Source organism: Nothoprocta perdicaria, unplaced genomic scaffold, assembly GCF_003342845.1.
Source record: "Nothoprocta perdicaria isolate Ctin4 unplaced genomic scaffold, notPer1 scaffold_3, whole genome shotgun sequence".
NCBI classification, from domain to species: domain Eukaryota; kingdom Metazoa; phylum Chordata; class Aves; order Tinamiformes; family Tinamidae; genus Nothoprocta; species Nothoprocta perdicaria.
Window position 1 is genome coordinate 5,892,394 of NW_020455532.1, and position 14,450 is coordinate 5,906,843.

General features: G+C 39.9%; 1 protein-coding gene and 1 long non-coding RNA gene across 2 annotated transcripts; one reads left to right on the forward strand and one right to left on the reverse strand.

Moving 5' to 3' along the window:
• LOC112949519 lies at nucleotides 1–8,744 on the forward strand. Its single transcript, XR_003249839.1, has 2 exons — nucleotides 1–84; nucleotides 8,634–8,744. It is a non-coding gene; the product is annotated as an uncharacterized LOC112949519 (long non-coding RNA).
• On the reverse strand, nucleotides 3,924–12,042 carry KCNG1 (potassium voltage-gated channel modifier subfamily G member 1). Its single transcript, XM_026041957.1, has 3 exons — nucleotides 11,926–12,042; nucleotides 9,889–11,023; nucleotides 3,924–9,266 (listed from the first exon to the last, which is right to left on the reverse strand). The coding sequence occupies exons 2-3, from the start codon at nucleotides 10,645–10,647 to the stop codon at nucleotides 8,496–8,498; spliced, it is 1,530 nt and encodes a 509-aa protein (XP_025897742.1). The 5' UTR covers nucleotides 10,648–11,023; nucleotides 11,926–12,042; the 3' UTR covers nucleotides 3,924–8,495.
• Nucleotides 12,043–14,450: the final 2,408 nt, after the last annotated feature.

A 14,450-nucleotide genomic window follows, 5' to 3' on the forward strand; every position in this document is an offset into this window, starting at 1 on the left:
TGAACAGGTGTAAGAACTAATACATTCATAGGTGATGTGACTTGGACAAAGCAATAAGACAGTACATCTGCTCTGCTAGAAACAGTAAGTGTTTCGTATCACAAATACGTTTTAGCCATTGTTAGGTATTTATAAGCAGAGTTAAACAGCTGCTTGCTTATTTTTCTGATGCTTTATGGAAAAGGGAGAGTATTATATTTTGCTCCGGACAGCAGGAAAAGAAAAAGGCTTCTTTTTTCATAATTCTCTAGTCTTTCGTCATTGGATGGATTAATTTAACCTCTTCACTATATATCTCATTTGACTGATCTAGCTGATTGTTGAAGCCCCCTGAAATATATCAGTGATGGTGCTGTTCTGAGCTCTTATTTCTTCCTCCTCTTTATTATAAAGTACTTGCGATTCTAATATTTCATTCTTATGACAAAACTAATATAGAACAAAAGATAGCTTCTAACCAAAACAACATCTGTCCTATGAATCTTATCAGAAAAGGAAAATGATATAAATTGTCTGGTACTACTGCTGCTTTCTGGGTGCTGATTCTCCAGCCAGCAAAAGAACCGATTTCTGTTCTGCATCAGTACTGCCTAAAATTGTAATTTCTAATGACAGAGTCAGGCTGTAGCTCTGGAGTTGCAGAACCAAGATCCAAGTTCTGGAAAGGCCCTTCTAGGTTGAAAAAACTGGGCCATAGCCATGGTTCTGGGAAGATGAGTTTTGCCAATCTGACCCTGGCATGATAGTTACCTTTGTCCAGAGCAGCAGAAACTCAGAGAAAAGGCTGTATGGTTTGATTAAAAAATAGAGCAACTATGGGCTTTATCCCTCTAAGAGTGTAGTCCCAAATCCACAGCTTCTTTTCATCATTCTGGTAAGTTCTTGACTCTGCCTCCTGTAGGTCAGGAAGGAGAAAAAAAAAATGAATATTATTGTTATTTCTTGGCTGGAGATGCTCAGATACTGAAGCAATGGGGAAGAGCATCATTTTGCTGGGGCGCCAGGGTGTGCATCTGCTGGAGGTCCTGCTGACACCATCCTTCCCCATGGATCACCCATGGAGATGTGGGCAGCAGAGCCTTCCTGCACGAGCCCCTTCTGGGCACAGGAGCTGGGTTTTATTTACAAGGTGTTTGTGCAGTTGCTAGGAGACCAAGTCTCTGCTTCCAAAGAGAGGTGGTTTCCAGTGTTAAGATGGTTCCTCTCACAGCCACAACTGCTTATGCTCCCCTGCTTCCTGAAGAGCTGTGGGCATCTGCTGTTGCAGGAGCTGAATCCCGGCCCTGCAGCCGCACGTTGCCGTCTCTGCAGCCACCCTGCAACGTGGCCACAGAGGAGTTTATGTGAGGCCCRCCTGAACACCCACAACGTGAGGTGTTTGCACAGCTGCAGCTGGCTGCGTGATGGGTTGCTTGTTTGTTTTTTTCCTTTGAAGCAAATRCTGTAGCAGTTCTTAGAAATCGAATTGTAGCTGCTCAGAGAGAGGACTGCCCTTACACAAACGTTCCAAGTGTGTTTTCCCTGTGTGACCCTGAAGGTTCTTAATTTTAATCATATAAAGATACGCTGACTGTTTGTAAACTGTCACTTCCCAATACAGCAGGCAGGTGATTAGGGATTTAGGTATTTTATTGGTGATTATGTAGTGTCAATATGTTCCACATGCTTTCATGAGACCAAGAAGACAGTGACAGTATCTATGCTGCACATCTAATAGCCTGRCCTAGCAAATGAAAGGCCACATAAACTGTACAGGAGAGTTAGTATTTGCCTCTATATTTTAAAAAAATATTTTAAAATACTTTCTGTCTGTTTCATCTTTTTGAAGACATGACTGGTGTAGAGTGATGCTGATGGTTCCGAGGCTCAGAAGTGAACTGCTAAGAGTGGCCCGTAGATGGCAATGTTAGATGCTTAAATGTGGCATATTCTCCCCTGTGCACTGCTGCAAACATTATCTTGGCCAAAACATTGAAACCCAGAATGAATTTAGGCTATCCTAGTAACTCTTCAAGCAGAATGACCAAGGCCACCTCCATTGTTTGTCGTGTATTTTGAGTATTAGAGTTATTTTAAGAAGAAAAAAATCATACTCAAGTACAGAAAATAACTACAGAAATCAAATTACAGGGACTTTTTTCTTCTTCTGGTTTTGCATATCAGTAGTATGCCTAAAACTGAAATGTGTGTCAAGGTCTTGTGCAAGTGCTTTAATTACTTTAGTTGTGGACCGGAGTTACAGCTGTATCTGTAGCAGATACCTGCACTTCCACAATGTTTGACCTGATTTGCTTTAGGACTGTGAAAGTTTTGGCTGATAAAACTCATTTTTTTTCTCTGTATGTGACATAAAGTATGTGACTAATGAAAATGAGCCACATTGCTGAGTGATGGTTTGAAATAATTATGTCAAAACATTATGTCTCTATAGAGAGATATATAGCTATGGAAACATGCTAATACATGCAACTTTGTTCTTGATAGACACACCATAACAATGATATTGTTATACCGAGCAGAAAAATAAACATTACTGAACTTGTTGACCATCCTACTTGCATGACTGAGGGCCGTGAAATTAGCTGGCTAATTTCAGAAATAAATGACCTTGGATTTTTAGTTCCAATCTCTAGATGGTAGTTGAGTAATGGTATTCCAGGCCAGTCACTTGAACAGGCTAATAATGTAGTTTACAGGCCTGTTTTTCTGGCTTCACAACGGTTATAGGAATAGAATTATGATTGTAATTAAGTATGACTGTTAAACTGCAATATTAAAAAAAAAGGATGCCCAATAAGGGAGAAGCTAAAACTTCAGCTTGACAGTATCACATGTGTTTATAYGCCCTGGCAGACTTCAGCATTGTACAAGGCTGTTCAGCTCATGTCAAAATGGCTACAGGGATAATGAATGAATATTTATAAAGTGTAACAAATGCTCTCAAATTATCCTAATTGGCACTCTGTGTTCCCTGTTATGGCACAACTTTATTTCTCTTCAAGTGACATGTACTTCTGGATTATTTCCCATGTTCAAAGAGAAAGTAAAAGCCCTCTTGGACAGGACCAAAACATCCTGACACTTTTGATCTTTTCTTCAGTACTTTCTTTGCTATGCTTTCAGCAAGGCTAAGGATGTTCATTATATCTTTGGTGACTTCTCAAGAACATTACGGAAAATAAAAGATACTAAAAAATGATAAATAAAAACCATGAGCACAAAGGGAGGAAGTTCTAATTTTATTGTTAATGATCGATAGGCCAAACTCTGAACTTTTTTTTTAGTTTGGCATTGCAGGCAGAATTCTCCTTGACTTTTTGTAGTATATGAATTTATCTTTATTTGTGGTGTGTGGTTTTACACAGTGCTGTACAGTTACTGCCTGATGATGAACAAGAAATACTGTCCCAAGGACTTACATTCTAATGTGAGAAGACAAGACAGAAGAACATGCACAAAGCTGCTGTGCTTTAGTGAACTGGAGGATTCAGATTAAAATCAGTCTTCTCCTGCTCTCTCTCTAGGTTTTTATATGGTCATTGCTAAGTCAGTAACATCAAGATCATTAGCAATGCAGAAAAGGGATAGTTAAAATGCCATAGATGAGTGATAAATGGGTAAAGTGGGTAAATCTAATGTTAAGCATTTTCCATTTAGCAATAAAACTTATGGAGACTACTTTTGGTCATGGTCATTAGCTCATCTCTTGCGGTGAACTTTACCTTTGTGCCTTCAGTCCATCTGGTGTCTATGTGTTGCACTGTTGTGAACTCAGGAGGACCCATGGGCCACCAAAACGAGACAATCTGCCTTGTACTTCAGGTGATGGSTTTTTATTTTCCTGTACTTTTGCTATGCATGTCATCTTTTGGATAAATAGATACTAAAGTTGCTTTAAAATCTCTAATAAGGAAGCCAACAGCAGCTATTAACAGCAGACCAAGACAGGCTATATAATACTGTAGCTGCTTCTAATGTAGGTGAAAATTATGGGTGAACCTGGGCCACAGTCAACTGCTCAGGTCAGCTGGCAAATACAGAGATTGGTGACCCAGCCTTCAAAGTCACATTTGTCATTTAAAAATTTAATTTCCAATTAAATACAGTCAGTTAAAGCTGTATGGATTTAGGAATATCTAGCCTAATTTTCATCTGGTTGCGAAACCATGAGTGGCATATGAAGTTTCATAGTTTTGTTGTGCTAAATACCTGTTGCTTTCTGCTTGTTTTAACTTTCCAGTATTTTGTCTTATCTAAGCAAAAAATGCTCAGKAATTGTGTGGAGCACAGCTATTGCATGGCCGGGTGTGAATGGGTGATCCTGATCAAGACGAAGCTGATCTCTCTGGACCTTGCATTAGGGTTCTTTGCAATGCTTCATATGCAGGGAATGAGATGTGGAAAGGCCAAATGATGGAGATTTAGTGGTGGCAGATGGTGGTGGTTCTGTGCATGTGAAGAATACAGTTAGATTACATGAGAGACCTGAATTAAGTGTGCAGTTCATTCTAGGCTCCCTATAAATAGAGAAGCAGGGAGAATATAAAAGTGAGAGAGAGAATATATTTTCCCAGTGGTGATTCAGATCTTTTGGCAACTAGGTGGCTATTTCAAGCGCTTTTGGTAAGTACCTAATACTAATTTTGGTGACTCCTTCTTGTTCTGTAGCCTAAAGGGTGAAGATCATTTGAGTGGAGAAGCTCTGCTTACAGAGAGATTGCTATCAAACCTTGTTTTTAATTACTGATCTGAAGCAGTTGGAATGAGTGCCTTCCTACTGCAACAGTTTTTGCGCTTGCATCAGCCTGAATACTCAGTTAAACTCTACCCACACAAGTCATGAATGTATGGAACATGCCAGTTTTCCCTCCCAGACACATGTATCTGGTGATGTGTAAATCCATGATTCAGATCTGCATAATTTCTTTTTTTGTTTAATTGGACACTGCTAAAGCCTCTGACTATTCACTGATGCTACTGAAGCTCCTGACTGAAAATCCAGAGTGCTGAACTACAGTGGAAAAAAAAGGGAAATATAGTGGGGAAAAAAAGAGAAAGATAGACAACTCCTATATATTCCCAAAAGAGATTTTTTTCTAAGATCGCGACCTCCAGTGAATGTGTAATACAAATCTTAAATTAACTCCAACTCACCTTGAAAATGATGTTCTCTAATGTGAAGCTAAAGAGAAACCTTGTGGGTTTGTCTCTGCAGCTTGCCAGTGTTACACTCATCAAGTGACTTTTATTGCTTTTGTTACCCTTTTTGAGGAGATGGGGAAACTGAGATAATTTTATTCCCTAAGAAATGCCTGATTTCACAGCCAGTCTGCTTCAGCGGGCAGTGCACATAGACAAATTCTCCCTCAGCTGCTGGTCACTTCCCACATTGACCCTAGGTTGTCAACGATGCCAATAACCCCCTTTTCACAAGAAGCACATGAAAATGAAAGGGCTAAAACTTTATTAATCAAAATTAGTACAGCTACGGCTGTTTTGATTTCGTACTATACATATGACTGCAGTAGACGCAGGATAATATAAATAGCAATGCAAGCCTATCTCTGTTGGAGACATGCATCACTTCCTAGCAGTGGCAATTTGAACAATTCCTTAGACTTCATAAAAGCACAAAGTGTTTTTATTGGACTTTCTTGTTGACTGCACATGCTGTTAAAAGGGAGGRAAAAAAAAGAAGAAAAACAAGAAAGGAATGATAGATGACTTGGTAGCTGTCAGCTGTGTCAGTAGAAACAGTCAGCTTTTGAATCGATCCATTATTTTCATGAATTTGACTAAAATTTTAGATAATGTGCTGTAAAGAGACATAATGATCTTAAACCTCCAGCCTTCACAGTAGAAGCTGGAACACAGCATGTGGGTTTCATACTAATGTGCTCTTAAGTTGCAGAGCTGGATTTATTTAGCAATAGGGCTACAGTATGTATGACCTCATGTAAAATATGAGCAAGTTAGTTACAATGATTCACAGTAAAACATGTTGATATTCTCCAAGTGATGCGTTGCCAAGTACAGAATTACAAGGGGTACATCCTGAACAGTTTATTTGCTCCTGACTTGGGCAGAGCTCTCGGGAGGCAAGAAAGGCAGGATGCTTTCAGGCCTCAACCAGCATCCAGCTTCAGAGTTTTGTTTTGTTTTGCTTTGACAAAGACTGCAGAATGAAACTATAGTTTTAGAATTATTTTTTTTTAAACTCACAAGATTAGCAAGCATTAACTAAGTGTAAAGAGACTGAGAAAATGGCCAAATCTTCAGCATGTGTTACCCAGCATAAAATTTAAATAATATTAGGTTTGGTAACCCTGGATTTCTCCTTGTAGTTTCTTATTTATGGCTCAACCTGTCAAAAATATTCATATATAACTCTCTGTTGATCACAGGACTAATTTAATTACCAGTTCTTTTTATAATGCTGACACAAAGGTAGAAGGATGCATAGTACTTGTATTGAAGCCAATGCTGCAGATGATAAAACATTTTTGAAATTAGAAAATTTTGGATGAAAAATGTGTCCCTTTTTTTGTCACAATGTTCCTGTTTTTTGTCCAACTCTAATTAAAGCTGAAGAAGGAGAGTGAAAAGCTGGTTACATTCCTAGTTCTGGCATATAATTAATTGCCAAGAACTCAGCCTAGATATCTTAACTCTGTGCACTAATGTTCCAGAGACCTCTTTACTTATGACAGGGTGGAGACTCTTGCAGTCCCAATTATTTCTATTTATGAAATGGATTTTTAAAACTTTTGGAGTTATTCTTTAAGAATAAGGATACCATACCAACTTTAGATGTAATTTTAAAGATATTTGAGAAGGAAAAATGTATAACATAGGCTTGGCCATGCAGCGTAGGTTGATGAACTAATCCCATCTCTTTTTTAAAAATATGAATCACAGAACCATCACACATTCTGGCATTTCTAGCAACCTGCTCAAGTAATGCCAGTGAGCAATACTAAGTCTCCAAATTAAGATAGAGGGGCAGACTCCAGATAATGGAGACTCCGCTGTTTTTTAGCTCTCAAGAGTTAATAATGAGTAAAATTTACCAATAAAAAAAGATGAAACTCTTAAATTTAGCTTTTCTTTACCTCTGAGAACACACACAGTCAAACAAATGGGTTTGATTTTTCTGTTAAGTTCCTGGATTTTGTCTCTGGAGCAGTTATGCAACCCAGTTGCGTTCCCTGTAAGCTAAATGGGAGGCCTCTCATTAATCTCCATAGAAACAGGTGCCAAACCTGAGGGTCCCTCACCTGTGCACTGCCATGGGCTTCAGCCTGGACCAAGACTTGTGTGTGCATGAAGAACACACGCTTGTGTTTTGAGGACTTAACTGCCTTCATGTATCCTATTGTATTCTCAGTTGGCAATGATATCTGTAGTAATGGTAGAGGAACAGTTAAGTAAGTCACTCATGATTGAGGACAGTTAAGTGTAAAGCTGCCAATCTCCCCACCCCATGACTCAAATGATATTTTCTTTTTTCATCATTGGCATCTTCCCACGACCATATATTTTTTGCCTCTTTTGGGAACCAAAGGCTGAACGTGAATGGTGCCGCAGCACCGATTTGCCAAGTAATGGTAGGGTGTCCCCTGGAAACAGTCCTCTCTCAATTCTGCTTCTATCTGAAGTAAAGCGAAAAGACATGGCAACAGATGGTAGGGAACGACTGGCGTGTATCAGATATGTTTCATTTGATTTGCAGCTAGTGGCCCCTTAATAACAATATTAAATGATACAAAACTCAAAGACTTTGTTCCTGGGAGTACTATATTCGGCGACACAGGATCAACGCCATAACTTCATCTAAATTTTGAAACTGGTGACCTATGACTATTTACATTCCTAAGCAAGGTTGCCTGATGATACAAACAGCTCAATTCCTTCCTTTCTATTRCATTTAGGGCAAAAGAAAAGATGCATTTGCCTTTGTGAATGACAAATCATGATGCTTTTTAAGAGCAGAAGGGGATGAATATACCGTGTTAGTTCCATTGTGCTCCTGCTCTGTGGCATTCTGCTTGGAGAGAATTTGATCACTGATTTTGTTCTATTTACATTATACATAAGKACAAAAAAGGGGGATAGCCTGTTTAATGATTATATACATTCTGAACTGATTGAAAAAATGTGTATTACAAATGACAACGCAGCCTGTCAGTACATAATTATATGTTGTTCCTGTTTTTTCCAGAGAACTTTTAAGTCTCAAAATCCCACTCTATGATCTCATAGGAAGAGCTATCCTAGCTATACATTTTGCTTGAGGGGGGTCAAGAGCATGGAGAAAGGAAGGAACAGCATAATAATAGGCTTCTTAAACCACATGAATTCCTGCTTAATAGCCACTTTTCTTCATTTTAATATGAGGGTTACCRTTGTAAAACTCTTCTTCTAAAGCAAATTAAAAGATGGAATCTGATACAACAAAACATTACTTGACATTAGGAGAAATAGTAACTTAAATTTCATTCATTGTCCCTAGCCTCAGAAGAGATACTGGGGAATAAAATATCACTCCCCTGTGATGCATTGCTTATCTGTGACTTTGTTTTTAATAAGAATTGTGCTCTCCTGTACATTATTCTCTCCTGTTCCTGCTTTAGCTCAAGGTAGGAGCGTGAGAACGTGTGGAAAATGGAAGTGACTGGGAATGCCATGAGGAGGATGCCGCTCAGTATGCTGCTCAGTGCCACCACCTGGCCGGGAATGCTCCTGGGCACCATGTCGCCGTAGCCCACGGTGGTCATGGTGATGACGGCCCACCAGTAGCACGCGGGGATGCTGGTGAACTCCTGCGAGTCCGCCATCTCGTTCTCCACGACGTAGAGCAGCGGCGCAAACAGCGCGATGGCCACGCAGAGGAAGAGCAGCAGGAGGCCGAACTCGCGCGTGCACCTGCGGGCCGTCAGCCCCAGCGTCTGCAGGCCCAGCGAGTGCCGCGCCAGCCGCATCACGTAGAGAATCCGCAAGGCACGGAGGATCCGCAGGACCAGCCCCACTTTGTCCAGGTAGATGCTCCCAGAGCTCGGCTTCTTATAGCCCACTGAGGTGGTGTCTAGTAGCAGAGTGATGTAGTAGGGCAGAATGGCTATTATGTCTATCAGGGTCAGCGGTCTCCTCAGAAAGGCAAATTTGCTCTTTGCCTGGATGAACCTTAGCAGGAACTCCAGTGAAAACCATGCCACGCAGACAGACTCCACAATGAAAATGTTGTAGCACATCTGGGAACACTCACCCTGGAGGAAAGAGGAGGAGGTTGTAATCAGCATTTGGAGAATAAGTATTTTAGTTGGTATAATAGCAAGAAAAGAGGTGGTTGCTTTTTTTTTTTTTTTCCTTTTTCCTAATAGAACCAAAAATATTAAAAGAAGTTGAAACTGTAGTAGTGGGGAAACAATCTGACAAACTGCAGCTATGAGATAAATGCAAATTTTTAAAAATAACTATACTTATTCCACAGATGACATTACTCAGTTATTTCAGGCTTTACAAAGCTTAAAAAGATAATATACAGTTGTAAGAAGAATGCACACTAGCAACATTTCCTTTGGACAGGAAACTCGATATGGTTGCTTCTCTTACAAGTAACTGAATACAGTCATGTAACACTTGCAATATTCTTCTTGTTGTTCCCACTGAGGACAGATACAAAATTTTTAAATATTTAAATTTAATATTTAATTTAATAATAATAACAATAATTAATAATTTAAATTTATAATTAAATAATAATTAAATTATTAAATAATAATTTAATAATAATTAATTGATTKAATATTTAAAACAATAGAATCAGATCCTGTATTTGTTCTGCTTTTCATAGCACATACTAATTTCCACCCCAAAAACCTAACTTACCCTTTCTTCCTCCTCCCTTAGGTCAGGCATGGTGCTGATGGACAAGTTCACTGCTGTAATAGTTACAAATAAAACAGACAAACACGCAAACACCTTCCCAGGGAGGCCAGACTGGGGCCTTTCCACCATGTCTTGCAACTTTTTCATGCACAGGCCAAATTTTGTCTCCTCCACRGTTTCACCTGGGATTTCATTTTCTAGCAGATCATCTTCTCTTTCATTTATTTCTGTAAGCTCCTCCATTTTTTGCAGGTATCTCCTTTTACAACACCAGTCCAAATTGTCTTCCTCGATTCCCCAGTAGAGCAGCTCCTCCTGGAAGGACAATGCACACATCTCACGCAAGAGCCGAAGTTTTCCAACCCGCAAGAAGGTCAGGATGGTCCTGAAGGCTCCAGGATTGCGGTCGAAAAAAAATTCATTACATGTCACATCATAGTCATCACAGATGTTCAGAATGTCATCAAAATTGTTACAGAATTTCAGTTGGCCCAAACGTGTCAATGGGAATTCATCAAGCGTGGTCCATGGGAGCAAATACTTAATGCCTCCTACGTTTATAATAATATGATGCTTCCGATCATCTGAGTGAATGCCTTTCAGGAGATCTTCTTGTGGGTGAATTAGTCTGGCTCTTTGGTAAAAGACTCCCTTAAGGGTTTCTGCTTCTGGAAAGAACGTGTGGTTGAAGGAATTATCTGAAGCACAGCTCAGGGCACTATAGTCATAATCAGAATTTTCTCCTGGTAAAAGAGTCATCTTGGAAGCTAAGTTCACATCACTTCTGCAAGTGTCTTCTGGAACAGAACCAGATATTTGGATTTACTGAGTGTTTGGCCTTTTCCAGCTTTTGGAAGAAATGTAGTAACTGAAGCTTGAGAATATTTCAGGTTGGTGAGATAACTGAAAGGAAAACAGTAGTGGCTGTTCAACCACAACAGTGGTTTCTAGTGAAGCTGGTTTGGTCCTGTTGGGTAGAACTGACTGTCAGGGTTTCTCTCTCATCCAGGAGCTCTGCTTGGTGTTTTTGTCATGTTGGGGGGCTGCTCCTAGCTCAAATGCAGAAGTCTTGGTTCCCAGTGCAYATACAGGGGTTGATCAGAGAAAATAAGGATATGCATGTGGCAGGATTCTCCTGGTTCAGAAGCAAAGTATAAAAATTAAGCTAGTATCTCAAACACACAGAACTCAAGGGTGTTTTGTGGAAAACTATTTAGCTAATATACATAAAACTAAGTATTCTAGTAGCCATTAACCATGCAGAAATAATCAGAAATCAGTTAAGTTAGAATTTACTAAAGGTACACTTTTAAAAAGAGTTACTACAAGAGTTAATTTATAGAAAGCCACATGAAAAACATTTCGAAAAAAGCATGCTTGCATTGATGACTGCAAAACGCTTGTAAATACATTTAGTGTCTATACATTTAGTATAAGTTTAATGGCATGACATCTCCTTTCTAGAAACTTATTTACAAAAGATTGTTAAGAAATATCTGATTACACAAACATTGCAATGTTATTTCAATTATAATTGATACCCTATAGCCAGTAACAGATCTGTGCCACTGATGTATTGCACAGTAGATGAGCATACAGATGGCTTCTGTCATTGCTGAAAACAATTTTTTAAGCCATGACTTTGTGAATTGGGTTCAAATTCTGCTTGCACAACACTAGAGCAAGGTCTGTAGAATTAAATCACCACAGACTCCAAATGGGTACAGAAGTCATGGAAATGTTGAACTTCTCTCTCTAACTTAAAAATCAGTCTGGAAGTTAGCTCCTGTATGGRGGAATTACCCAGTCCTGGTTGAAGATCCTTCATCCATGTGGTCAGCTGCACTTACAGCATGGAACTACTGAGGTTCATTTATTGATAAAAGCATTTATTAGAAAGGTTGCACAATAAATAAAATATGAAAATATTCTGAATTTCTAGCTTCAAGTGCACAGAAAAGTTAATAAACATAAATATTATATTTCAATGACTTCAATAGCAGTATATAGTTTAGTTCTCCTCCTGGCTGAACTTACCTTGTCTTTAATATGCACCGTGGGGAATATGTGCCCCTGCTAGGGTAACGTCCTTAAACACAGAACTGCCGTTTTCAGAGGCTGGAGTTCATAAAACACATCAATTGTGTTACGTACCTATTACAGAAAAAAAATAAATCCATGAATACGCAACAGTAGACCACTTAAAACATGGTTGCATTTCAGTTCAAGTGTAGCATGTGGTCTTTGCTGCAAAGGGATTTTAAATGCTGCCTTCAATAAAATATTATCTAAGTCCTGCTCTGAAACTCCACAGAATGAGTATTCTAAAAAGAACAGAGTTTTTCCTGCCCTTAAATACCTGCTTGGTGTGGAGTCATATCTCATGGTTCCTCTTTCGTCATACTTTTTAGTACCAAAGGAAATCATTCCTTATCTCTGGGATAAAAGAAGTCTACTGGAATGTGCAAGAAGTCTACTGGAATGTGCATTCTTAATTCCAGAATGTACTGGAATTAAGCCTGAGGGCTTAATTCAGGTAATCCAAGTGCTAAGGAACTTTCTGGCCCGAGGTAAGCAAAGAGGTAAGCGCTGTGCRCCTTGCTGGTGTCAGGGATGTTTAGAGCAACTATTTGGAGAGGAGTCCGTTCCTTATGCCAAAATCATACACATGCCTAATTCTCTGTGTCTTATCACTGTGCACTTGCTCACCGAGCTGAGCTGCTCTTCTCTTGCTTTGGAGTTAAGAGTCTGGAAACCCTTGCAGCTGGGTATGGACCATCCCAAACCAAGGGTAAAAACCCCAGTACCCACATGCAGGCCTGCCCTTAAAACAGCAACCCATTTCAGCATGTCTTGTCTCAATAAAGGCAATAAACTGAGCCCTCAGTTCTGAAAATCTCGTTTCCTGAAAGAACATTAACTCGAAAATAAAAAAGCCACATTCTAGGAAATTCTAGGCAACGCCAGGATTATCAGTGGAACTTCATGACAAATGACAGCACTCTGCTCTTACCTACTGGTAAAGCTGCAGACCTCAGATAAGTGAACAAATCTGAGGAAAACAATAGGCAGTTGAGATAGGGACAGCTAGAGCATGTTGAACAGAAGTAAGGAGCAGGTGAACTGGCAATTACCCCAGGCAACAGTCCCATCACACGGAGCATTCCTAATGAGCCCATGGCCAGACTTCTACTGAAGCAGCCCCAAGATCCTGTCCATTGGTAGAAATAATGTCATGGGGAGTTTAAGCTTTAGCTGGGAAAATGGTGCTCCCTGATGTATGTTTATATAGGGCTCTTTTCCTTGGAGTAACTTGTTTTTTGTAGAAACCATCTTTCCCCCTCTCTGCCTCAATGATGTCCTGGACTGAGGGGCTGGTCCAAGGAGAATAAAGATTATGATTAATGGAAGATTGTGGACAAATGAGACCTAAGTTAAGCCTAAGTTAACCATATTCCCTTCAGCTATACCTGATGATATCAGTTAATAACAACTTCTGCCCTGAATCTCAGCCAGGAAAAACGAAGAGGCAGCTCCTCTCTGTAGCTAGTTTCATCTCCTACCACGTCTACTGTTGACAGAAGAGGAAGAAATGGGAAGAGGGAAATGTAAATGTTCTGCATGTCAGACGTGCACCGTAACCCCAAGGCATCAACTGTGAAATAACAGGGTGAGGAAAGGGACTTTCTTTCTTTGCTTCCAGCCTCTCGACCTGTGCAAGACAATAAATGGGACAAATTAATCCCCTGTGTAACACACACAATGGCTGCAGTTATAAAAGATGGGTCCTTCTTTTTCCATCATGGGAACTGGCGCGTCAACAGACTCCACATAGAAACTACAATATTTCATGCTATATACACCTTATTTACATATTCTTTACCTCTGATGCACATAGCATCCTGTCTCAGAAAAAGAGAGGGGAAAATAAAGGATGATAAAAAAATGGCCTGACTTGAAGGAAAGGAGGAAGGAAAAAAATAAAGCACTATCCTTCTCTCTCTGCTTCTTGTTTCCCTTTGGAAAGCGCTTCTGCAGAATGATGATCAGCACTGCTTTACGACAGGAGATGCCYGATTAATGGAAGGGTTTTTTGCTAGTGAGCGAACAACAAGCAAATTGCTTTATTCATACAGCGCCGGCTGATGACAGTGTGGATAGCTGTAAGAGATGCCTTAAGGATTAAAGACAAYGCTTTGGAATGTAAAGTCGGACAAACGGACTAGTCTATAGCAACAATTTCCCCAACAATTAAACGAGGAACTTCAAGGATGTGCTGCAATGTTAAAATCCCCAAATAAAACTCATGTGGGTTAAGGCCAACAGTAAAATCCTACACATCTGCTCCTTGTCTGCAGTACCCTTCTGCCCTTGCCTTGGGAGTTTGTGAATCCCTGTTCTTCCCAGCTCTTCCTGCCTGCACCGTGTGCTCGGCTGGCGCAAAGAATTTCTCTCCAAGCACCCTCTTGTCCTGTTTTGTCTCTAAGCTTGTGGGGCAAGAACCATCTTATACTGTGTTATAAAATCCTGAGCCTAGTTCTGGCTTTTAACAGCTGTGATAA